This window comes from Astyanax mexicanus, chromosome 4 (assembly GCF_023375975.1).
Source record: "Astyanax mexicanus isolate ESR-SI-001 chromosome 4, AstMex3_surface, whole genome shotgun sequence".
In the NCBI taxonomy this organism is placed as follows: domain Eukaryota; kingdom Metazoa; phylum Chordata; class Actinopteri; order Characiformes; family Acestrorhamphidae; genus Astyanax; species Astyanax mexicanus.
In genome coordinates this window covers 34,873,398-34,900,776 of record NC_064411.1, presented here as the reverse complement: position 1 = coordinate 34,900,776, position 27,379 = coordinate 34,873,398, and the positions used below count along the sequence as shown (strand labels likewise).

The window sequence follows — 27,379 nt, the reverse complement described above, 5'->3', positions numbered from 1 at the left end:
ATTTAGAGGAAATTCCATTTAAAGCAGTTGTTGGTGCATGATCTTACTCACTTACACACAGCCATGTTCATTCACAGCCACCCAACTTGCTTGCAAAACAGTTATTTCAGTTTTTTTGTATTATTACCAGTTATCACGTAATCTCTCTTCAATGAATGAATTAAAGGAATGCAAACAAACATAAACTGTTCAAAAATAAAATAAAAAATAAGAATTCAAAGAATTATTTAAATAATGTCATAGAAGGACCACATTTGGTGTGGTGTAATTTCTTTTTTTATAGAGCTAAAAGCTATAGAGCACTTTTCTATGATACCATTCAAAGAACACTTGGGCTGGGCTAAGGCAGAATCCAGAGGTCATACACAAACAGAGTAGCAAACAGAAAGAAAACTGCTTCGTACATAATAACAGGTGTGTTGGCAATACTTTGCAATGAGGAAGTGAAAAAAGAGGTATTTATACTATGGCTAGGAAGGTGTAGGAAACAGGTGAATATGATAATCAGTAGTCAGGTGACTGGGAATGCAGGAACTGTCTGTGATTAAGATGTGTGGAACATATGACATGGAGGAAGGTGCATTATGTGTTTTGGAGTTCCTGGAATCAGCAAAGACTGAAGAAAACTACAAAAATAAACGAATTATTTCCAGAATATTCTTACTGTAGTCCAATAATTGTGGTGTCTGTTCTGTTCTTTTCTCAGATCTCTCGCGAGAGGCTATATGGCACTAGACAGCCTGCTACAGGACAGAGTCTGGTCCACACCCTTCCTCCCCAGCACAGCCCCATCCGCACCGTGCAGGGTTCCATGTCCCCGCCGGCTGCTCGCTCCATGCCCTCCTCACCTTCTAGACTGGCCTACACCTCCCGAACTGCAGGCAGCGCTACCCTTCCCCGTGAGCGCATGTCCAGTGCCCCTCCGGCCCGCTCTACCACACCCTGCTCCAGCGTCATCCTGGAGCGCCGGGATGTCAAGCCGGATGAAGACGTGGGCCCTTACAGCCCGTCTGAGGCCCGCCTGAGCTTGGCCTCATCTCAGGACATCCCGGACGGAGCTGTCTTCTTCCCGCATCGCTATTCTGAGGTCCCTGACAACCCCCAGCACTCCCTCTACAGGCAGAAGTCACGCAAGTACTCCGAAAACCAGCACACTGTTCCACTTGGGGCCAAAACCCCGCCTCCATCCCCTCACAGAGTAAATGAGGTCAGAATGATTGACATCCACCCTGGGCAGAACACCCACATGATGGCCCAGGGCCAGGACAGAAGCTCACCAATGCGGAGGTCGTTCCGGAAGGATAGTAACGGTGGCATGGAGGTAGTGGCCAGGGTCAGGGGGAACATGGCCTCCCCGGTTTTTGCTGACCTGCCACCAGGACATGGAGACAGATCGTTTCAAGGGTCAGTAACAGCAGACCCTCAGAGGTGAGAGAAAGTAGGAATAGATTCAATTCACTAATAGCTGAACCCCACCATCCCTACACATCCCCATCCATACATAATGATTCTCTAACCATTCCTATCCATACAAACTGATTCCATACCCACCTGTCTACACCCCATATACTTATCCATACTGATTCTATACATCCATCTATACCGATCCAGACTGATTCTATAGCCATCCACTCACACCCATAAATACTCACCCATACTGATTGTATATACCCATCAATCTATATCTTTACATACTCATCCATACTGATTATATATACCCATCCATCAATATTCATAAATACACATCCATACTGATTCCATACCCATCCATCCACACCCACATATACTGATCCATACCCATCTATATTGATCCTGTACCCACCCATCCATACTGAGTCTATACCCATCCACACCCATAAGTATTTTTCCATACTGATTATAAATACCCATCCATCTATACCAATAAATACTCATCCATACTGAATATATATATTTATCATACCATTTCATATTGCTCCTGTACCCATCCATCCATATTGACTCTTTCCCATCCATCTATACCCATCCACATTGATCCTGTACCCATCCATCCATACTGATTCATGCCCATTTATCTATGACCTATCTATTTATCCCCATCTGTACCCCCACCTGTCCATTTATACTCACCCCAACTAACCCATACTAATCCCATGCCCATCGATGTCCATCCATACCAATTCCGTCCCATCTTCACCCACTCATGCCAGTCCAGGACATTCCATACCATCACCACCTATGCATTCCTACCCATTACCCAACCTATCAGTTCATACTATCTGTGCCTTTCTCATGCATCTCAATTCATCAACATTCCCACCCATCCAAATTAAATTCATGTTTTTTTGTAATCAAAGTTCTTGCACATTTAGAAGACTGAGCAAAAAGCTGACATTCTGCATCTGAATTGTAAAATTAAAAAAAATGAACGACTAATCTTTTCAGTTATTCTCTAATTGACTTTTTTTCTTCTAAACCTTCTAGCAAGAGAAAGCTGCTGTTGAACCCAAATCATATCATTCTTATTAACTAAATCAGCAGTTTGAGGCCTTAGGAAGTCAAACTGTCCAGAAGTATTGAATGTGAAAGACTCGCTTTGAAGAAACCACCTCCTTACCTCCTCTTATTCATGCTTGTAATGGAACATGGTGAGAATGGAGGAAGTTTACTTTCCTGCTTTGCTTTATGGTTGCTTACTTCCACTCCTCTGGCTGCTAATATCATCCTAAAACAACACTGTGGTGAATTAAACCCCCGCAATCTCCGTATCTCTGAGCGCTGAGCAGAGCTTAATGCTAATATCTGCTGTTTATGGTGACCACATCAAACGAAGCCACAACATTCTGCTTCTGCTTAAGAACCAGAGTACAGTTTTTACAGTCTCCTGAGCTCAGCAATGGGGTGAGATGAAGACTCCGCCTGAATTTGACCCTCTGTTGCCCCCAAATATCCAGAGTTCTCCTGTGGAGTTTACCTAGAAAAGTGTCAGTGGATTCCTTTTATAATAAAACAAATTACTACACTACTTTATTTATTTAGTAGGCTAAATTAGAGCTTATTTATAGGGCTGGTTAAGGTCTATAAGGAATTTGCTTTGTTTGCCAAGTGGTTGGTTGACCCTGCTGTGTTTGTTTCTGTTCTCCAGCGAGCGGATGAAGGCTATGGAGCAGCAGATAGCTAGTCTGACTGGTCTTGTTCAGCATGCACTTCGAAAGGGAACAAACACCAGCAGTGTCAAAGACACCGCCAGGTAAGCTTTAACACAAACACATCAACATGTTCAACATGATGGACATAATGTACAGCATCTAAAAGCCCATAAAAAACATGAGTTTGTGCTTATTTATTTTTGTTCTGTAATGTGATGTATTTCTTTAGTTTAGGTTTCGTAGTGTGAGGGGGATGCAAACAGTGTATACTGTTGGGTAATACTACTTTACATGTAAAGATCTGATGTCAAAAAGTGGTTTATTGGTACACAGACTTGTTTTATTAGTATATTATAGCATGGATTTAAACCAAAATCTGTTCAAATCTAGCCACAAATGAATGCATGTTACAGCCTATAGGAGAGTCTCTCTCGTCCTCTCTCTCTCTTGTGCATGTGCGTCCTCTCTCTCTTTCTCTCTATCGCCCTCTTACACTCTCTCTCTCTCTCACACTCTCTCTCGCCCTCTCACGCTCTCTCTCACCCTCTCACACTCTCTCTCTCGCCCTCTCACACTCTCTCTCACACTCTCTCTCTCGCCTCTGACACTCTCTCTCTCTCTTGCACACTTTCTTTTGCCCTCTCGCCCTGTCGTACTCTCTCTCTCGCCCTCTCACACTCTCTCTCTTACACTCTTTCTCTCGCCCTCTCTCGCCCTGTCGTACTCTCTCTCTCGCCCTCTCACACTCTCTCTTTCGCCCTCTCACACTCTCTCTCTCGCCCTCTCACGCTCTCTCTCACCCTCTCAAACTCTCTCTCTCACCCTCTCAAACTCTCTCTCTCACCCTCTCACACTCTCTCTCACCCTCTTACACTCTCTCTCACCTCTGACACTCTCTCTCTCGCCCTCTCACACTCCCTCTCTCTTGCACACTTTCTTTTGCCCTCTCGCACCCTCTCTCGCCCTGTCTTACTCTCTCTCTCGCCCTCTCACACTCTCTCTCACACTCTCTCTCGCCTCTGACACTCTCTCTCTTGCACACTTTCTTTTGCCCTCTCGCACCCTCTCTCGCCCTGTCGTACTCTCTCTCTCGCCCTCTCACACTCTCTCTCTTACACTCTTTCTCTCGCCCTGTCGTACTCTCTCTCTCGCCCTCTCACACTCTCTCTTTCGCCCTCTCACACTCTCTCTCTCGCCCTCTCACGCTCTCTCTCACCCTCTCAAACTCTCTCTCTCACCCTCTCACACTCTCTCTCACCCTCTCACACTCTCTCTCTCACCTCTGACACTCTCTCTCTCGCCCTCTCACACTCTCTCTCTCTTGCACACTTTCTTTTGCCCTCTCGCACCCTCTCTCGCCCTGTCTTACTTTCTCTCTCACCCTCTCACACTCTCTCTCTCGCCCTCTCACACTCTCTCTCGCACTCTCTCTCTTACACTCTCTATCTGATTCGTGAATTTTCTGTACCGTTACACCCCTATTTAATATGTATTGTTACATTCCTAATAAACTGGTGCTTAATATATCTAGAGACACAAACTAACAAGGTAATAAGTTAATATTTATCATAGAATCTCCTGTTGTACATTAAAGCAACACACATTAGATACCAAAAATGTCTTTTGTGATTGACTGCAGCTGGGATCTGTGATCTATCACATTTATTAGACTTCATCAGAGCTGTTCCGCTAAACATTATACATTAATAAAAGTACTGCAACAGCTGATTCACCACATGCTCAAGTTTGACATCTAACCTTTGCTAACCGAATGTTGTGTCTCTGATTTCAGTGAGAAGTCTGCATCTCCTGCTCACAGCACAAACAGTGGCGGTTGGTGTTCTTTTATTTATCTTATTAATAATAATAATAATATATTCAATTTAATTTTTAAAGTACAGGGGTTGGACAATGAAACTGAAACACCTGTCATTTTAGTGTGGGAGGTTTCATGGCTAAATTGAACCAGCCTGGTGTCCAATCTTCATTAATTGCACATTGCACCAGTAAGAGCAGAGTGTGAAGGTTCAATTAGCAGGGTAAGAGCTCAAAATATTTCAATGCACACAACATTATGGTTGACATACCAGAGTTCAAAAGAGGACAAATTGTCGGTGCACGTCTTGCTGGCACATCTGTGACTAAGTCTTTGTGATGTATCAAGAGCCACGGTATCCAGAGTAATGTCAGCATACCACCAAGAAGGACCAACCACATCCAACAGGATTAACTGTGGACGCTGTAAGACCAAGCAGTCTGAAAGGGATGTTTGGGTGCTAACCCGAATTGTATCCAAAAAACATAAAACCACGGCTGCCCAAATCACAGCAGAATTTAATGTGCACCTCAACTCTCCTGTTTCCATCAGAACTGTCCGTCGGGACAATAAATTATTGTGGTCTGAAACCAGGTGTTTCAGTTTCATTGTCCAGCCCCTGTATTTCTAATTGTATTTCACTCATTTTTTCACATAATTAACATTATATCACATTATTCAAGCCAGCCCTTTCATAAAGCAGCCTGAATAACTGACCACTCTATTCATAGTCTGTGTATCTGCTCTACAGGAGTGTCACCTGTGGCTGGGTGCAAAAGTCCTGTTCTACAGACTGACGTACCCCCAGAGTCAGCACCACCTACAGCACCACCTCCAGCCTCAGACCCGGCTATCAGCTCTTTTCTGACCAGCCTTCAGAAGAACGTGTTCAGCCTCCGGCAACAGCTGCACCAGCTCAGACACATGCAGGCAAGCCAGACTCATTCAGCCATTTCTTACTGATTTTTAAAAATAATTTTTAATTAGTTTTTACCAAACAATGACTTGTATCAGTGTCAGTGAAAAGTTTAGACACGCTTTGAATTCAGTGGTTTTTCATTATTGAAAAAAATCCTGAATTTGAAGATTAATTGTAAAATCTTCCAGACTATAAAGAAAAACATATGGAATTATTTAATAAACAAAAAGTGTTGAACAAGTCAGAATATGTTTATTTAAAAAAAAAACAGCCCCTCTTGCGTAGATAGAGACACATTTGCACATCTTGGCTGGGTTCACAGTCAGTTTTATAAGGTAGAGTCACCGGGAATAACTTTCAGTTAACAGCTGTGCTAAACTTGTCAATTTCTTGTCCCTTAATGTGCTTGAGAGCATAATTTGTGAAGTTGTGAAGAGGTAGAGTTGGTATACAGTGAATAGTCCTAATTTAGTAATGTTCTAATCAATTGTATGGTAAGAACTACTTAACTAAGTAAAGAAAAAAATACTTTAAGAAATAAAAGTTCCACAAGAGCAGTCGTGAAGACCACTTAAAGTGTTATGATGAAACATTCCCTCATCAGGACTGCCCCAGAAAAAGAAGAACAAGAGTTACCTCTGTTGCACAGAATAGATTAATCAGTGTTAGCAGCCTCAGAAACTGCAACACGCCAAATAAGAGCCTCCTAAATGTTTCACAGACTATTTTGGTTTGTTTAATACTCTTAAGTTACTACATGATTCCTTATGTGTTTTTTGATAGTCTTGATTACTTTAATATTAATTTACAATATATGAAAAACATTTGAAAAAAGCATTGAATGAGAAAGAGTGCCCAAACTTTTGACTGGTACTGAATATTTATGATATTTAATTTCTGCAATGGTGACAAAAGTGCTAAAATTAATGAATCCAGTGAAAAAACATGTTTTTGTATTTGGTACTAAATATTTGGCATACCATTTGATTGTTTTTATAAATAAAGTGGCACATCTCTATTTAAAACTACTTATATTACTGGTAGGATCAATCTTGTCATTAATATGGGAGTAAATGTATGAATTATCAGAAGAGCACATCTTGTTTTTGCTAATTATAGGTATACCCGGATGTTTTACATTTGATGTTTTACTTAATTTATTTAATGTGCTCGGTGTGGCATCTCCAGCTGCAAAACCAGGACGCTGTGAGGCTGATGCTGCAGCAGACGGAGGAGGAGCTTATGGAGAGAGTGTGCGAGCGCCTGCGGCTGCTGGAAGATCCACTGAACAAACAGAGAAGCCAAGTGGACGAGGAGAGACACAGATACCTGGCCATGGAGGAAAACGTGCTGCTCCAGCTGGGGTAAGACTCAAAACTGCTGACAGAGCACAAAACATCTTTTCTGTACAATCCTAGAAAAGAAATCTTAAATCCTGTTTACACATGGTCAATTCATGCACACTGAATATCAGGATTATATCTGGATCAGGCCAATCCACACGAAAATGCACAAAAAGGTGCAAACACACTCAAGATTCAAAAGAATGTGATTTTTCAAACCACTTCAACTACTTGTATCACATTATCCAATATAAAGCAATTGGATTTCAGTCTGTCTTGCTGAAGATAGATTTGACTACCAAGTATAAACACATTCTAAATACTCTGTGTAAATGGGGTCTCAGGGGTTCTTCATGCATCCTGAGAGTCAGGATTATATCTGGATCAGGCCAATTCACATAAAAATGCAAGTGTAAACACACTCAAAATCCAGTAACACACTTACAACACTTACAGTCTGATTTCTCAAACCACTTCAAGAAGGGTCCTGAAACGCAATTATTCCACTTTATCTTTATCTCTCTGACAAGACGCAAACACCAACCAAAACAACAGTAATAATTGCTATACAACAAGCAAATTTACAAATTTAAATGTACATTTAAATCCATCCCACACTAGAAAGAAGTAAAAAGGTTTATTGTAGAAACAATCAATAACAAGCAAGGTCAGAGTGTGATATCAACACATGGGCTTCATTTTCATTAATCATTAATAATTCATTCAATGAGTCAACTCAACCCAAAGCGTCTGTACACCAAACAGGTAAACCTAGTTTTGAATCAGGGGAGAAATAATCTATTATAATCGAAAATCTAATTTTCGGTAATATTGGTATTGAGATATTTAGGCAGGAATCATATAGAAAATCATAATTTTGGTGTTGTGGCAACACTATCGCACACTAATTGACGAGCATCAGTTCACACATATTTTCTAGTTGCTGGCATTGCTTTACTTTGGGTAGCAAAATCATTTGATCAGAATTGCATGCATTTAACCAGCTAATTGCATGATATGATAACACGATATGATCACACATAGTTGGCAAGCATCAGTTGCATTTAGCAAGTATTGCAAACAATAAACTAGCATCACACACATTTGCACTGATCCACTTGTGCTAAGCTAGCATTGGACAGGACTCTCTTGTAATCACTTGTAATTGACCAGCATCACACACAATTAGCTTGGACCACATGCATTTAACTAATGTCAAACAGGACTGGCTGACATCAGTTGATGAGTATAACCATTTGTGCTTAGCTACTATTACACAGTATTGACTAGCATCTAACACAAATTGCTATCAACGCAAGTGACCTTCACACATTACTGTCCTGCTGCAGCTCCTAACACACCTGAGCCAGGTAATCTCTGTTTCACAGCCCTTGATTGATGACTTGGGTGTGCTAGGACCTGGAGTAGATGAAATCTGTGTACAGCCTGAGGGTCCTAGATAACTGCAGCTGTGTGGTTAAGCTGACAACATAAGTGCGGCAGTGAATGGGCTCCCGAGCCATCACTCACACTGTGTGTGATTAGATCAGTTGCAGAAATGTGGCCAAATGTACACTTTTATGTGTGTTTAATTAGAGCTGAGCTGAGTCTGAACTCCATGTTCCTGCAGTGGCTGATACACAGTTCAGGGGTTGGGTTTCTAGATCACGTGACTGAAAATCAAGTTTACCGGCTGCCTCTGAAAATGGCCTTGGGTTATTTTAGAAAAAGCTGCTGATTCACTGCTTTTCAGGTGTCTGTGATTTATCCTCCCTCACATCATATAATTATGACTTATTCTAATAATACAGTGTAATAATGCAGTGATCTATAGAGCAGTAAATCTCTGAAGATAGCTAATGCTAGCTGTGCTAACTGAAAATGCTAATTCTGGACAATTCTGCAGACAAAAAATAGCTGAGTGAGACTAAATATAGCAAACATTTTATCTCTGCTAAATAAAAATAGTTTACTCTAAATTTGTTAACTAAGACTAGCTAATGCTAACCCTGCTGACTGAGAATAGCTAATGCTATCCCTGCTAACCTAAAATAGCTTACTCTAACAGTGCTAACCAAAAATAGCTAACTATTTAACTCTGCTGACTGAAAATAGCTTATTCTAACAATGCTCCCTAAAAAAGCTAATGCTAATTCTGCTCACTGAAACTAGCTAATGCTAACCCTGCTGACTGAAAATAACTTACTCTAACACTGCTACCTAAAAAAAGCTAATGTTAAATAAGCTGACTGAAAATAGCTTACTCTAATACTGCTAACTAAAAATAGCTAATGCTAAACTTCTGACAGAAAATAGCTTACTCTAATACTGCTAACTAAAAATAGCTAACTGTTTAACTCTACTGACTGAAAATATCTTACTCTCACACTGTTACCTAAAATAGCTAATGCTAAACCTGCTGACTGAAACTAGCTAATCCTAACCTTGCTAACTAAAAATAGCTAAAGCTAATTCTGCTTGCTAAAAATAGATAGCATAATCCTGCTGGCTAAAAAAAAAGCTTACTCTAACACTCCAACTTAAAATAGCTAATGCTAACACTGCTAATTAAAAATAGCTAATGCTAAAACTGCTAATTAAAAATAGGTTATGCTAACACTGCTAAATAAAAATAGCTTACTCTAAACAGCTAACGTTAACTCTGCTGACATAATAAAATTAAGTTAACTGATTAACTCTTCTGATTGTAAATTGCAAATGCTAACCCTGCTATTTTAAAACTGCTAAATCTAGCTAACCCTGCTAAGTGAGAATAGCTTACTCTGCTAAACGAAAAGCTTATTTAAGCTATCTCTGCTGATTCAAACTCAATTAACTAATACATTTATTAGTATAAATATTAACTCCGTGTTTCACTGAGTACCTACAACTTTAGCAGAGGCTCAGATCTCAGATGGTTAGACAGCTCGGTTGAAGAGCATCTCAAATGGCTCTAAGACTTTTGTGGGAGGGGGGTGATCAACTGGTGACAAGTTGTCAGGCTCCTGAGGCATATTGATGTGCAAAGGTGCTGAGGGTTATCACATCTGAGTGGAACCGACAAAAAGTCTACTGCAGCAATTAAACCGAAATGTTTAATAATGATTCATTAGCTGCCAGATGCTAAAGAATTCTGCAGTGATCTATGGGATTTGGCTGTAGTGCCATTTTAGCCAGATGCTGCACTAGTCCTGTCCACTGTGTGTGGTAATGCCTTCTATGATGTATTCTCAGTACACATGTGACATTATGGATCTTAAACTATATACTTATGATGTGTGTTGTGTTTGTATTTGTTTGTGTCTATTACTATTTTATTGAATAACAAAAAACAAATCCCAGGTTGTTCCTCACACACTGAGCTGATTGTGCAACTGTAAGCTGTGTGTGTTTGATAACCAAATAAGTCGGATTTGCTGCTGTGCCTGGGAGTTCCCTGCGGACACCCCCTGAGGCTTTAACATCCCCAGCTAAATCAGGGAAACAGCTATCATTTTCTCACACACATGCGCTGCACTGCGATGATCTCAGTGTGTGCACAGGCAAGCAGGCTCTTGCAGCGCTGCTGGTGTGTTCAGCTTTAATCTCGTATGCAGGTTGAATCTGTGACTGACAACAGTGGCCTTTCCCGTTTACCATTTCGGCAGGAAACAGGCTGCACACTCTGACCACTACTGGAAAAATACACTCAAAAAATAATAAATAATGATAAAAATAACAATAATTCAAAGTCCTCCCTGGTTCATGTACAAAAATGAATATCACTAACCTTAAACCAACACATTACTCCAGACACTACATGTCCAAATGTTTGTGGACACCACTTCTGATTAATTAATTTTGGCCAGCAGTAGTTTTTGCATTGGAACTCTCCAATGGATTCTATTTTTGCCCAGTCTCTTTCTTATTATTGAATCATTAACACTGACCTTAAGTGAGACCTGCAGTTCTTTTATTGTTGATCTGGGTTTTTTTGTTACCTCCTGGATGAGTTGTCCATGCCCTTATGGAATAATTTCAGTAGGCTGGTCACTCCTGAGAAGGTTCACCAGTGTTTTATGTTTTTTTCATTTGTAAATATGGAGCCTTAGAAATAATTTTGTAACCTTTGAACCACACAGGTTCTATTTGAGTGATTTCTTGATACTAAAGGTCTGGCAGTAATCAGGCTTGGTTGTGGTTTGTAGTGAAATTGAACTAAGCATTCCAAAAGTGTGGTAAAAAGGGGCATAAAATAATCCAAAAACAGTGTGTAAGACTGGTGGAGGAGAACATGACAAGATGCATGAAAACTGTGATTTATAACCAGGGTTTTTCCACCAAATATGGATTTCTGAACTCTTAAAACTTTATGAATATGAAATTGTTTTCTTTGCATTATTTGAGGTCTGAAAGCTCTGCATCTTTTTTGTTATTTCAGCCATTTCTCATTTTCTGCAAATAAATGAATTAAATTACAACATTTTTATTTGGAAAAAATGTTGTCTGTAGTTTATAGAATAAAACAACAATGTTCATTTTACTCAAACATATACCTATAAATAGCAAAAACAGAGAAACTGATTCAGAAACTGAAGTGATTTCTTATTTTTTTCTAGAGCTGTATATGTTCAGATTTTATAGCCATTGATGTTTCTTATAAAGGTCAGAAGACCTATGTGAATTCATTGGTGGGTTGGAATAGTAAATAAAACGTGTGTTGTGTTTTAATCACACACCTTCTTCCATTCACCAGCACTGTCAAGAAATCACAGTAATTTTCCATATGATGAACCTTCAGTTTACACCAACCCCGTCTCTGAATATGGTAATCTCAACCACTGAATTATGCAGTGGAATTCACCTTGAAATGATGTGACTGAATTGGATCCTGGCTTAATTTGTAAAAAACTAGGTTGGTTAAACATTAGCATTGGTTCCTGCGCTAGTTTTTACACTCTAAATTTTACACACCCAAATCTCTCTCTCTCTCACTCTGTCTCTCCCCTGACACTGTCAGCAAACACTGTCCAAGCGTGTCGAACAGGTTTCAGAGCGCTTCTGCTAAATCTCAGCTTACTGAGAAAAGCAATGAAGATATTTCAGCTATATTTGGCTTCCACAGCAGCGGGAAGGGTTAACCCTTGCAGGTAGGGTGTGCAGTCCTTCAGACATCAGTCAGTTGGCTCAGTCTGAACTATACTGCCCCCTGATGTGTTAAAGTAGTCAGTGCCACAGTTCAAACACTGCCTATAAAAAGTTTGACTATGAACAAAGGTGTAAAAAAGTATTGACATTCGTTACTCAGGTAGAAGTGTAGATACTAGGGTTTAAGAATAGTTCTGTAGAAGTTGAAGTATCAACTCAAGCTTTTTACTCAAGTAAAAGTGTAAAAGTAAATGTAATGTAAGGGGAAAAATTTAAAACACCATTTTCTATAAGCCCTAATGGTTTTACTGTTATATTGAAATGTTAATGTCGAACAATTTGGGATGCACTAGGCTAGGCTCTCTGTTTCAGCTGCATATACAGTATGACCATTAAAAATGATTAATTTTAGGAAAGTGCAAGGCAACTTTTTTTATAGCACCTTTCATACACAGTGGTCATTCACATTGCTTTACAAATTAGAAAATACAAAGAGAATCACATAAACATGTAAGAAAATGAATAAACATGATTCAAACAATATATATAAAAGAAGGACAATTAACTAAATTAATTAGAATCAAAGTGCTGTTACAGCTAGAAAATGCATTTCTTATGGAATTAAAATGAATACAATTGTAATATAAGAAAAAAAGTTTAAGAACAATGGTAAAAGAAAATTACAATGCAAATATAATAAAGAAGCTTAGTTGGGAAATTTCAAGAGCTCGAGTTCTTTTGAGTCTCTTGAGCCACTGATCATCTTCACACTAGACATATGTTAGATATGTTCTTGCAGGAGTGTGACGTGACGAGATGTGCAGATGAGACAGATATACGCATATAAACTGATAGGGTGTTGGAATGGTATATGTGTATGCTTCTCCCCCAACCACAATCAGATTTAATTTATCTGGATGGAGAGATTTATCTGGATAGTTTTTTTTAATGATAATAAGCCGGAATAAAAACAAGCTGACTTGAAATAGGAGTAACATGCTTTTTTTTTTAATGTAAGGAGTAGAAGGTTCAGATAATTGTGTAAAAAAAATCTAAGGAATAGAAATAAAAAGTTAGCTGAAAAATAATTAGGTAAGGTAAAGGTAAAGGAAAAAGTACAGAAGTTTTTGTACTTTGTTACTTGGCCTCTCTGATTTTGAATTAATTACATACACAGCAGTAGCAGTATGTAAATTGATCACACTTGAAGTGTTACCAAGGGGGACAGCTTGGAAATGGCCACACCTGTATAAATTATAAAGTGCTATCTTGTGAATAAGGCTAAACACTGGCCATTGTGCTCATAGCAAGGACATGTACATTTTTTAACGACTTGAAGCAAAATCTGATAGTGGGTGCCAGATGGATGGAACATTTGATTACTGAAGTTGTGTGGGAATTCTATACAAATTCCAATGTCACAGGTATACTGAACACCCACTGCACTGTCCACTGTGGGTGATTCTACTTTCTACATTCTACACCCCTGGAGATAGGGATGTGGCCACCGTGACCCGGTAGTCCGAAAGCACAGAGAGACCCAGACACAGAGTCTGACAAAGTCAGTGAACTCAAAACTCAAAACAAACCAAATACAAACCAAGAACATTACAGCAATAGTGTGTTATTGCTTAAATAATAATGATAGTAAATGATGAGGATTAGTTGAAAAGATTTTTAATTATTTATTTTCTAAACTATTTTTGGTTTAAGGTGGCTCAAAAACATCTAATGTTTACATATGTGACATTGTTTTCCTCTAAATAAGTTTTAATACCCAATGTCCACCACCATTTCTTTTTACTTCAAGTGTATTAATAAAAAAGAGAGAGTTCTCGCCCTCCTCTTGTTGCAGTAACATATTCTACTCTTCTAAGAATCCAGAGTGAGCTCACTTTGCAGCTGTCTAACTGACTTGGTGAACAGAAAAGTGGATGACGACAGCTCCTGAAGTTTAGATCTTCAGTGACAGTTTTCGTTAAAGCACATGGCTGTGATGATCATTGCAGCTGATATGGGATAAACAAAAGCGTCAAGATATGACACCTTCAAGGGTCATTTATATCTTCCCTCATGACTTTTTATTTTTCTGTAGCTGTCTGGCCTACGTGACAGCAAGTGCCAGGACAGAAGACGTGAATTCAAGAGAGAAGCTCTCCACACACGCTGTCATAAAACATTTGAGACTTATTCCACGTTTTTGAAAACCTCACGGTGAAGCCGTCAAAATGTTCTGTTCTTCTGATCTGATTCAATTGGTTGGTTTCACGAAAAAACCTGAGGCTCACGTGTCCACTCAAGCTACATTCAACAGTGGACAGGAGTCAGCACGAGCACTCTGATCCTACGCAGCAGAGGCTGTGGTAGTATTTCTGTTTTGTTGGGGTTTTGGAAGCTCCACTGTCTCTTTCTCCCAGATGGGATAGCCTTAATCTCTTTCACGCACCAGTTAGCCACAAATGGGAGAAATGTAAGCTAGGTGGGTTCCAGGTTGGCCTGGGCTCTGAGTGAATTGTATCTGTATTTTTAACTGGGAACCATTTGGGTCCCATCATTACAGACAACCTTTATTTTTTTTTGAGTCCCATCTATGCTCCATGTGCAGTGTACAACCAAGACAGGGGGAAATCACTGGCATCCATATGTGGGGCCAACATGGAACCAATCCATGGACAACGCTTTCTGGTTCCTAGTTGGGCTACTTATTAGTATTACACGGTTTACAATACAATACTCCATTTATTTAGTACTGGTACTTTATCCCAATCAGCACTTTGTCATCTTCTCAGCTTAATAACGCAATAACAATGCCTTAAAATATCAGCGTAAACCATGTATACAGCTCTGGAAAAAAATAAGAGACCTCTTTAAAAGTTGGATGATCACAAGCCATCAAACCAAGCTGAACTGCTTGAAGTTTTGCACCAGAAGTGGCATAAAGTTATCCAAAAGCAATATGTAAGACTGGTGGAGGAGAAAATGCCAAGATGCATGAAAACTGTGATTAAAAACCAGGGTTATTCCACCAAATATTGATTTCTGAACTCTTCAAACATTATGAATATGAACTTCTTTTCTTTACATTATTTGAGGTCTGAAAGCTCTGCATCTTAGAGCTAGAAAGAAAAGAGCTAGAAAGAAATCCTACCATTTCATAAAAATTGCAGCATCATCGCTCTGCTCACTGAGGATTTGTGATTAATCTATTATGAAAAACACTCAATAAGTGGTGCTTCAATGTTTCTTTTAAAGTAACTTTTTGTGACTCATTTCGACTTCAAACTATTTCTCTGTTTTCAGTTGCAAACACATGTTCTGAAGTATAAATCCAGTGTTTTTAAGGCTCTGAGCTCTGTGTCATCTCTGAGTTTCCCCGCGGCCGTGTTTACACGAGCTTAGAGCTGATATTAACGCATGTTTTGAATCATTGATTCAAATTTGCACTCTATTTGTGAAGTGATTCACTTTATGAGTCTTTACATTCTATATTCAACCCATAGTGTAAGTTCCTCAAATCATCCAAACACCACACAGATAACATGATAATTCACAGAATATCAGCAGATTTTAAAGTTTAAATGTTTCCCAGCTTTTAAATGCCTTATTTTCCAGTTTCCTCTGCTTTTCAGTGATCCAGTGAATCAAAACACTGGACATTGACTCAGTTCTTTTCTTGAACTGTGATTCCAAGTAGGAGCTGATGACGTCACTGAGATTTGTTCTACTTTTACAGAGATGTTTTGGTTAGGAGGGGCTCTCCTCTGAGACAACTCGCAGACGAAGTTAACTGTTAAAGAAATTAAATAAACTTATGTTCTTACTTGAAATTATATTGTTTCTGTTATTTTCTTTTATTATTAATAAAAAATTAATAATTTTTAGTTTCATGTTTGCTCTCATATTATTTCATTACTTTATGATGTTTTAGGTTTTTACTGTGGTATTGGGTATTGTATCGAAAGACATAATTTTGATTCTTATGACCTCACAGTGATCTGGAGAAGCATGTGGAGAACCTGAAGAGAGACTCTATGTCCATGCCAGCACATCACCCAATCACCTTGCGGGATGTGGAGGAAGGGGCGGTTAATCTGAGGAAAGTTGGGGAGGCTCTTGCTGCACTGAAAGGTCAGATATTTCTTCATTTTCTCATTATCTCACATTTAGAGACTGATATCACCAAAGTAAGTGCATATAGTGTGCATCATATACATGAAATTACAATCAGAAAGAGACAGAGTTTGAACAGTATGAAATGGGCAAAAAATACACATTTACTTTATTACAGAAAGTCAACTTTTATTTGTAAATGTATACATTCATTCCTGCATTTTAGCCCTGTTACACATGTTTAAGTTTGTAAATCCTTTAGAATTTTCCATATATCTGAATAAACGTGACCTAAAACATCATAAGTAGCTTAAGATAACCCAGTTAAACAAATGATCCAATGTTAAATATTTGTGAGTGGCAAGCATATGTGAACCTTTACTTTCAGTATCTGGTTTTACCCCATGGTTTTACCCTAACTGCAACTCAAGGTTTCTGGGAGCTGTAGTACTTAGTTCTCAGGGTTGTTGTCTTGCTATATATACATATATATATATATATATATATATATATATATATATATATATATATATATATATATATATATATATATTTTTTTTTTTTTTTTTTTTTTACTTATATTTATATATCTATTTCTCCCCCACACCACTGCACCTTGTTTCCGTCTCATGTATGTCTATTGTGTCCCTGCTGTATTGTACCCATAGTGTCTCCCATTATCTTTTATTACATCTATTATCTGGACTTGCTGTAAAATTGGGAAGGAGAGTAACGTAATTTCAATTCTCTGTATGTCCTGTACATATGCAGCATTGACAATAAAACTACTTGACTTGATTTGACTTGACTTGACTTGACTTGACTTGACTTGACTTGCTGCATGACCCACCAGCTCTAAAGATTCAGTTCAGGGACAATATTTTCCTGATAATTTCCTTAAGATTTCTCTAATACAACTCAGAATTCATTGTTCCATCAATGAAGGCAAGTCATCCTGGCCCAGATGCAGCAAAACTGGCCCAAACCGTAATGCTACCACCACCATGTTTTACAGATGGGATAAGGTTCTTATGCTGTAATGCATAATTTGTAATTTTCATTTTTCCTAACATAATGCTTTTTTTTTTTTTAAACAAAATGTTCTATTTTGGTCTCATCCGTTCACAAAACATTTCTTCAATAGCCTTTTTGCTTGTTTATGTGTTTTTAGCAAACTACAGATGAGCAGTAATCTGCTCATCTGCTTATTGGAGAACAGTGGCTATCTCTTTGCAACAGTGTCATGCACACCTTTGTTGTTCAGTTTCCATCCAGACTGTTATCAGCAACAAGTCCAAAAACAAGAGTCTGTTATAGTATGCAGCATTAATGCAGAAACATACATCATTAAGATCTTAAAGCAACATATGCTTCCTTCAAAGCAGCTTTTTTTTCAGAGACGTCCATGCTTTTTTCAACAAGACAATGCAAACCCACATGCTGCACACATTACAAATTAATGGTTGCAGAAGAAGAGAGTAAAGGTACTGGGCTGACCTGCCTTAAGCTGTGTTTACAGAAACAATGGAATAAAATATGGGCTAAAATACTTAATTGCTTGGTATCTTCAGTGCCTAAGCAATTAGGGAAAGGTAACATTATTAAAAAGAGGCAAATGCTTTACTTTAGCATGTTTTGAAATGTGTTGCAGACCTGAAATCCAGAAATGGACGTATATTAATTACATTTTGAAAAGTTGAGCAGACAGAACAGGAAATGTCTTGAGTTCATACTGTCTGCAATCAAATAAAAGCCAACATGAATGTAAAAAAACTATTGGACATTTGTGTAAATTGCATTTTCCATACTGTCTCAACATTTTCTGATTTGGGTATAGTTTAATCTTAAAGGCACAGTAACAAAAACAGCATATAAGGATATAAATCATATGACCTCAGTTTTTCAATACCAGCCAGATTTGAAATATAGCAGAGATAATATCGCACTTCCTTTTCTGGTTGATTTCACAATAAAACTGTGTATTCGAGGTTTGGGAAAGTAAAACAAGTCAGTGCAGTTTGCTTGATTGGTCATGCCCGTGTGTGTGTGTGTGTGTGTGTGTGTGTGTCCCTCAGGGGAGTTCCCAGCACTGCAGCTGAAGATGCGCTCCGTATTGAGAGTGGAGGTGGAGGCGGTGCGCTTCCTGAAGGAGGAGCCACACAAGATGGACAGCATGCTGAAGAGGGTCAAAGCACTGACTGAAACACTAGGCAGCCTCAGGAGGTACATACCCCAGATTATCAGATTAATTACCATAATATTCTGTGATTAATCAGGAATAATCACAGATTAAAATGCATGTACCTTCTTGTGTTTTGAGGAGGCAGAAAAAACTAATAAATGTTTATTATGGTGTGCATTGCAACTGGCATATGTTTTTGGTTTTATTATAATATATCAGTAGTTTAAATAGAATCTCCTAATCTGCTGAGTAAAAGTTTCAGGGAAAGCCTTATCATCTGATACTACGAAGCTTGGACACAGAACCCCTTAATAGAGGAAATGAACCACAGCTACCACACAGCTCAAACAGTAAAACGACTGCTTTAACATATAAATAGGGGATTAAATTAAATTAAATTAAACAGATAGCAGGGAAAAATGGCAAATTTATGAGGCCATTTTAAATCAGTTTCTCTGATTTTGCTTTGATTTTATAGGTATATGTTTGAGTAAAATTAACATTGTTGTTTTATTTTATAAACTACAGTCAGTATTTCTCCTAAATTCCAAATAAAAATATTGTCATTTAGAGCATTTATTTGCAGAAATGAGAAATGGCTGAAATAACAAAAACGATGCGGAACTTTCAGACCTCAAAACCTTCATATTCGTAAAGTTTTAAAAGTTCAGAAATCAATATTTGGTGGAATAACCCTGGTTTTTAATCACAGTTTTCATGCATCTTGGCATTTTCTCCTCCACCAGTCTTACACACTGCTTTTGGATAACTTTATGCCACTCCTGGTGCAACAATTCAAGAAGTTCAGCTTGGTTTCATGGCTTGTGATCATCCATCTTATTCTTGATTATATTCCAGAGGTTTTCAATTTTGTAAAATTAAAGAACTTCATCATTTTTAAGTGTTTTTTACTTATTATGCTAACTTACAACTTTAATAATATACAATTGTGTGGTTGCGTGTTTTTTTGCAGGTGTGCTACAGAAGGCTACCTCCACACTGACCCAAGCACTGCCAAACCCGAGTCCCCCGTCTTACCCCAGGACTCCCCGACCCCTCAGCCACGCTCCCCAGCACGGGCAGCCCGCTCTGAGCTCACCCCCTCCTCGCCTGTGCTGGTGCAACGTGCACGCAGCGCCCCCGTCAGCCTGCAGCCCTGCCAGCTCTCCACAGCCCTGTCCCACCACGCCAGCCCCCCACTCACACCCACACACGGCCGCGACTCGCCCACCATCGCCAAGGTCAGCCCACGCAGCCGAGAGGACAGCCCCGCTCTGCAGAAGAGGGGCCTCCCACAGGCCCAGGAGGAGGAGGTCATTAATTCCAACTCTATTAGTGCTGCAGAAAACACCACACCAGCAACAGTGAACGAGGAGAACACTACAGCAACTACAAGCAGAGACAAGGTATTTGAGCAACATTTTCTGTAAATGAGACAAAACTTTATAACAGCATAAAGCATAAGTCATACGTATGGTAGTAACAAGTAACAAAAAAAATAACACATCAAGAAAGACCATCAGACCGTCCCTTCCCCAAAATCTGCAGGTATATTCAGTCTATATTCAGTCTACATGGGATGAATTACCTGTTTGTCTAAATATAATTGTTAATCTTAATTGTTAAGATAACCTTTATCTTCCTTCTGAATCAGACACTTCCTTCTGGGTGCAAAAACAGCTCTGAGAAAAAATAAGAGACCACTTAACTTAAAAAAAGTTTCATTGATTTTACCAAATTGAAAACCTCTGGAATATAATCAAGAGGAAGATGGATGATCACAAGCCATCAAACCAAGCTAAACTGCTTGAATGTTTGCACCAGGAGTGGCGTAACGTTATCCAAAAGCAGTGTGTAAGACTGGTGGAGGAGAACATGCCAAGATACATGAAAACTGTGATTAAAATCCAGGGTTATTCCACCAAATATTGTAATATTTCTAAACTCTTAGAACTTTATTAATATCAACTTGTTTTCTTTCTTTCTTGCATTATTTGAGGTCTGAAAGCTCTTTTTTTGTTATTTCAGCCATTTCTCATTTTCTGCAAATAAATGATCTAAATTTTTGTTTTTATTTGGAATTTGGGAGAAATGTTGTCCATAGGTTATAAATTAAAATAGCAATGTTCATTTCACTCAAACATATACCTATAAATAGCAAAATTAGAGAAGCTGATTCTTTATTGTTTCCAGAGCTGTAGGTTTTGATGATAAATTTATAGCTATATAAAAAATCTATCATATATGCGATGGATTGGCAACAGACCATAGGTTTTGAATAGAGTAGAATCCTTAGACTGCTCAGAACATTGAAGAACATTGTTATTGTTATTAACCAATAAAACCTCTGTTATTTTGAACTTCCAGGCTGCAGAGGTGGAGAAGGTGGAGAATGAAGCCAAGGCTGAGATGGAGAGGATTCTGCAGCAGGCCCAGGCCAACCTCATGAAGGCTATTCCTGACCTGGAGGTGACCAATCAGGAGCTCAGCAGTACTACAGTACCATTGGCCACCGAAACTCTGCCAGACGAGGTGGACTGTCCTCAGCCCAGAGCTCCACCTGCAGGTATGTCTGCATATACCCACACCTGTCCCATAATAGCTGGTATTTCACTCTTTGGCTGTATAATAACCTCAATTAGACATTTACTATAACATTAAGACCATTGACAGGGAGAAAGGTTTTCCTACTCCTCCATGCAGCATTCTTTCAGCTTCCCTCCCTTAGGAAAGCAGCCCCAAACTATGACAGTTTCTCCTCCAACATGGGTTCTTGTGCCCATATCCTGTGTTTTAACTGTGTAGTTATATAAGCTTCATCTCTCCATAGTGTTCAAATGATGCTTAAATTTTCATTATTTAAATATATTCAAAAAGACACAAACAGTTTTGGCCACTTACCCCAAATGTAATCAATCAATTCTTTTTTTTTCTTACACATTTAATCCTATGGTTATTTGTACTTCATTTAAAAAGTATTGAGATGGAGCCTATATGAATAAACAAATCAATGAAATTACATGAACATAAGTTGTAAAATCTAATGAATACAAATTGAAATATCAGTCTCTGACATTGAATGAAAGAAAGGTTTTCCTACTCCTTCATGCAGAATTATTTCAGCTTCCCGTCTTTATGAAAGCAGCTCAAACCATGACAGTTCCTCCTCCACACTGCACAGTAGATATAGATTCTTGTGCTCAAACTGTGTTTTGTTTGTGCTAAAAAATTCTTCTTTTATTGTTACTATTTTTTTCTGGTTCAATTGTCTAGTTATATAAGCCCTATCTCTTCATAGTGTTAAATCGATGCTTTTATCCATTTCTGTGTGTTTAAATATGTTCAAACAGTTTGAGTCTCATAAACAGCTTTGGCCACTTACCCCAAATGTAATCATATATCATATATAACATATATGTTTATATCATTTGTGCCTTGTTTAAAAGGTATTGAGATAAAGCTTATATGACCAAACAAATCAATGAAATGATGTAAGCATAAGTTGCAAAATCTAATGAACAAAAATGAAAATATATTTTGATTTGAAGCCCTGTGCCCTAATTTTCCCCCTTTGGCTGCAATAACCTCAGTTAGACATTTTATACAGCATTCAAACCAGTCGCTGACATTGAGTGGAAGAAAGGTTTTTCCTACTCCTCCATGCAGTATTCTTTCAGCTGAGGAAAGTAGCGCAAACCATGAAATTTCCTCCTCAATGCTGCACAGTTTATATGAATTCTTGTGCTCAAACTGTGTTTTGTTTGTGCTAAACACGTCTTATTTTATTGTGTTACAATTTTTTCAATTTTATTGCTATAGTTATATAAGCTTCATCTCTAAATAGTGTTCAGTCAATGCACAAATCCATTTGTAAATTTTTTTTCAAAAAGACTGTTAGTTTAAATAAGTCACATAAATAGTTTTGGCCACTTGTCTCAAATGTAACCAATCAATTGACTTGTTTGGGTTTCTGAAAAGTTATGCACTTGAGCTGCCGCCTCTGTTTTTGTGCACTTTTGTGCACTTTTTCACGCGGCATCCCCTTTGATCTTGCTTTCTCTTCATGCGTCTGCACACAGAGGCCATCGCACCAGCAGAACCTGAAGCAGAAAAACCAGTCCAGACCAGCGCTGAGAGGCTTCAGAAGCCTCCTATAGAGAAGCCACACAGAGCCAATGTTGACAGAAGCAAGCCCAGTGCCGGCGAAATGGGAGGCAAGTCCCCTCCCCCACCCCCACCTCGCAGATTCTACCCTCAGAGCTCTGGGCTCACGACCGGACGCTCCGGAGAGGTTATCTACACCTCCCGCAAGGAATCCACCACTGCTCAGGTGTGTGAGAGCGTGTGAGAGTGTGTGTGTTGTGTGTTTTAGATCTAGTTGAGCTGCATTCCCAAACACCTTGCTCATAAACAGACTCTTGTGAATGTTATTGTTGAGAAATATATTTGGATATAAAACTTTACTGTCGCAGTATTTCACTCATTCGTGTCAGGGTGTGACACTTTCACTGATATAAATGTTGTGAGAATACAGCTCTGGAAAAACATAAAGAGACCACTTCAGTTTCTGAATCAGTTTCTCAGATTTAGCTATTTATAGGTATATATTTGAGTAAAATTGTTGTTTTATTCTATAAACTTTGGACAACATTTTTTTATTTAGGGTATTTATTTGCAGAAAATGAGAAATGGCTGAATAACAAAAAAAGATGCAGAGCTTTCAGACCTCAAATAATGCAAAGATTTTTAATCACAGTTTCGTGCATCTTGGCATGTTCTCCTCCACCAGTCTTACACACTGCTTTTGGATAACTTTGTCAGTCCTGGTGCAAAATTTCAAGAAGTTCAGCTTGGTTTGATGGCTTGTGATCATCCATCTTACTCTTGATTATATTTCAGAGGTTTTTAATTTGGTAAAATCATTTTTTAAGTCTCTTTTTTTTTAAGAGCTGTACATATATTTTGTCTATTTTTTTGTCTTTTTGCCAGTGGATTTTTCGCAGTGTCTCAATATTTTTGGGACCACTGTATTCTAAATCCCACTCAGTATTTTCTAATATATACAGAATTCACTATGCAAAAGAAAATAATGATAATTTAAAGATGATATAAAACTTTGTTTTTAAAAGACAGTAACAAATCCTAGTATATACATTTTTTGCTTTAATTTTGTGTTTTAATTAGCTTTACTGTACTTCTGTAAATAGCATGTTTATTCAATTTTCTCAAAATTGTATTTATGTGTTGAAACTGCCTTTCTACTGGTGCTCTCTGATATTGATACTGAGCCACAAATCTGTTCCATCTCTCATAGTAAATCAGTATTGTCTCCTGTGTACGGAACACTAGCTGCTGTGTTTGTGAGGGGGCTTGTAGTTGTGGGTGAGGGTCCGTCATGCTTGATTGGTTGTTTTAGCAGCAGGAGGTGGAGGAGGGGGCAAGCCAAGCCAAACCCCAAAAAGTTCCCCCGGAGGTCAAACCCAAACCCTGCACAGCTCCCCCCATCAGCACCACCACCACCACTGTCACCACCCGAGACGAGGAGGAGGATGATGAAGATAAGATCATAGCCGAGCTGCAGGTGGGTCAATCAGTCCCTGCAATACACACACACACACACACACACACGTAGGCCACACCTGCTGAGATAACACATGGATGTGAACGTGATCCATAATAGAAAAGAAAAACACACACTCGGGTGTGGGGAAACACAGGGGCTGGGCGGGGCAGGGCAGACGTGTTTTGGAACAAACTCTTTCTTACCCTACATCAGCCTCAGACCGACACACCCATGCTGACATTTCCATATAAACAACTGTCTCAGAGCATCATCTGATTCTCTCTCACTTTCACCATATTGTTGTCTGTTCTGCCCTCCAGTGGTGTTAAATAACAAATCATTTTCTGACTGTTTTTCAAGCTGAATTTGGAACAAAAAGAGAGTGCATTTACATCTAATTTATAGTCAGATTGATTACCAGTGGATTACTGCAGTTATCTACTTATTCAAGTAGCCATGGTAACAATATACTCTTAGATACTCATAGATTTGAGTAAATAATAGAAATCTAATAAAGAGAGCTAGATTTTGGCTTAGTAATGGTGCATTTGGGCCCATAAATATTTGGACAGCTAAGCAATCTTCATGTTTTGGGCTCTGCATGCCACCACATTAGATTTGAAATGAAATGAGATGTAATTAAAGTGTTTAATTCAAGAGGTTGAACAATATGCTATGAACAATGTGCTATGAAGTGTTTATGCATTGTAGACATTTTTCTACAAAGCCTCCTCCTTTCAGAGCCTCAAAACTAATTATATATATAAGCTTTACGATTAAGGAAATGTTAATTTTTAATACTTTATTGAGAATTCTTTACAGATGACTTGCTGGTTTGTGGGTCTTTCTGCCTTTAATTTTGTCTTAAACGAGTGAAATGCAGCTCAATCAGCTTCAGATCTGGTGATAGACTTGACCACTGCAGAATATTCCACTTGTTTGCCTTAAACTGGCAACTGTGTTGCTTTCACCGTATGTTTTTTTGGTTAATTGTCCATCTGTACTGTGAAGCACTGTTCTATCAGCCTTGCTGCATTTGGCTGAATCTGAGCAGAGTAAGTAAATCTCTGTGCACCTCAGAATTCACCCAGCTGGCAACCAATGTCAATAGATGTTAATTTCAGGTTGAACGACAGATGACAAAATTTTACCGTCAGGATAACGTCTAATACTGTTACGTGCCTGCAGGGCATCCTTCTGGTTCAGTCTTCTGTCACACTAGTGACCCAGTGCTATTAGAACCCATGCACAGCCATACTACCACCACCATGTTTTACAGAGGAAGTGGTGTGCCTAATGATGGTCTGTTTCATTCCATTGAGAACTCCTTTGACCTCATGTTGTGTCACATCAACAGCTATTAAAAGCAAATGCCACACCTAGAATCAGCTCCAGATCTTTTACCTGCTTAAATTATGAAGAATTCATTATGGAATATCCCATGAAGCTCATAAAATAGCTTTTGAGATCATTTGACCAATTACTTTTGAGCCCCTGAAATAAGGAGACTTTCCTAAAAAAAAAAAAATGGTTGCAGTTCCTAAACGCTTCATATAATATTTTTGTTTAACTCTTTGAACTAAACCTGAAAGTCCCCTGATAGCAAACTCCGATCCAGATCTGGTTTTCCTCCGGCAAACCCGCATAACATTTTATAATTAAGCAATAATACACGAGAGGGAGCCGTAGGCACAGCAGTGAGAATATTACACGTTATAGTGCGAACCTCGAGTGTATTATCGTGATTATACCACAGTTCCATTATCGCTGTTTAAAAGGTTAAAAGATTTTAAGCTAAAAAGGACGAGGAAATAAGATGTGTTTGGTTATAAACATTCCGCAAGTTAAAATAGTTCCATTTCTGCTCTGTTTGTAGCTGCGCTGTTTGGCTGGTAAGCGCTGCTCGTTACTAGATTACCTGTATGTGGTGGAGTAATACATGGAGAGCTTCAGTGTATACAGTGCATTACTGGCTGATAACGGCACTCATAGAACGTCTCTCAGCCAATCACATTTCAGGGTCAGATTTAACTGTGGTATAATACTAGTTCCTGTCTTCTTCTCTGCAAGAATGTCAGTGTATATCACAATAAAATAAACTGTAACTCCTGTATCATTATTGTGTACATATTGTATTGCCGGATATACAGTAGTATAGTAGGTAACCAAGATTTTACCTTTTAACCTTTTGTTCCAACTAACCAGAAACCCACCATGTCCAGCAGATTAAAGGTTTATTTGATTGGCTTAGATAATAATGGTACTGGAACAAAATCCCACAGTATCTCATCTTATACAAGTTTTATTCCACTTTATTCTACACACAACAACTTTAATTCGGGCATGTTCACAATCTAATCTCCACACGCTCTAATCCAGGTGTTTGAGAAGTGCCCGGTTAAAGATTTAGAGCCCAGGTATGTGGTGGATCTGACCACCCACAAGCTCCCAGACACTGAGGCATCGTTCTCCCTCTCCTCGTACGACCCAAAGGTAACAGATGTGCTGCTGCAGTGCCACCTACCGCCACACTGCTGTAATGACAGTCTTGCAGGAGCACTCCCCTGCGCCCTTTTAACCGCTGTTACTAATGTCCGGCCTACATTGGGCTTTAACCATGCTTGAGTGGCTGCAGTGCTCCATAGAGACCTGCCTGAGTGTCTAACCCTGCTCTCTCTCACACATGTACTTCTGCTGCTAGAATCCAATAGGGATAGCTGTTTTTGTCAAGGCATGATGGGAAAGAGAGGAATGATGTATGGAATGATGGGGGGTTAAGGTGGGTTGGGCTGGTGAAGAGGAAGGGTTGTTGACTAGAGTGGGTTTTAAAGTAATGCAATAAAAAAATGTAACAAGGTTAACAGTGTGTCAAATGTTTTTAAGAAATTATGTGAAAAGTCCAGGGAATCAAATATGAAAAGCTGAAATGTGGGGTGTAGCATTGATGTAATGTACATGCATTGTTCAAAAAATGAATGAGTTGCATCCAGAAGGAATCAATGGACAGAAAATAAGTTTGGTGTGTAGTCGTGCCAGACTTCAGTGATGGGTCCCACTTTTGTCTTGGTGGAGACGAACAACAGATCTATGTGGAAGCACAATGGTGAGCACCAAGATCAGTGGTTTGTTGTCATTGTCAGTTATGTACAATGCCAGATCACATTTGGTCTTCATTATCTGTTCTTTGAAAG

General features: G+C 38.9%; 1 protein-coding gene across 11 annotated transcripts in view; it reads left to right on the top strand.

The window, feature by feature from the left end:
* The window catches only part of si:ch211-207d6.2 (sickle tail protein homolog), a 119,675-nt gene that overhangs the window by 84,167 nt on the left and 8,129 nt on the right, over positions 1 to 27,379 (top strand). For 6 of the 11 annotated variants that reach the window (XM_049478492.1, XM_049478491.1, XM_049478485.1 and 3 more), the window contains 12 exons: positions 707 to 1,428; positions 3,125 to 3,229; positions 4,921 to 4,961; positions 5,696 to 5,874; positions 7,052 to 7,227; positions 16,325 to 16,461; positions 18,519 to 18,666; positions 19,599 to 20,031; positions 20,993 to 21,191; positions 22,705 to 22,955; positions 24,042 to 24,206; positions 26,568 to 26,681. In XM_049478492.1, coding sequence (XP_049334449.1) covers positions 707 to 1,428; positions 3,125 to 3,229; positions 4,921 to 4,961; positions 5,696 to 5,874; positions 7,052 to 7,227; positions 16,325 to 16,461; positions 18,519 to 18,666; positions 19,599 to 20,031; positions 20,993 to 21,191; positions 22,705 to 22,955; positions 24,042 to 24,206; positions 26,568 to 26,681 — 2,670 coding nt within the window. The remainder of the gene's footprint in view (positions 1 to 706; positions 1,429 to 3,124; positions 3,230 to 4,920; positions 4,962 to 5,695; positions 5,875 to 7,051; positions 7,228 to 16,324; positions 16,462 to 18,518; positions 18,667 to 19,598; positions 20,032 to 20,992; positions 21,192 to 22,704; positions 22,956 to 24,041; positions 24,207 to 26,567; positions 26,682 to 27,379) is intronic. The other 5 variants (XM_049478488.1, XM_049478495.1, XM_049478494.1 and 2 more) reach the window with 3 other exon arrangements.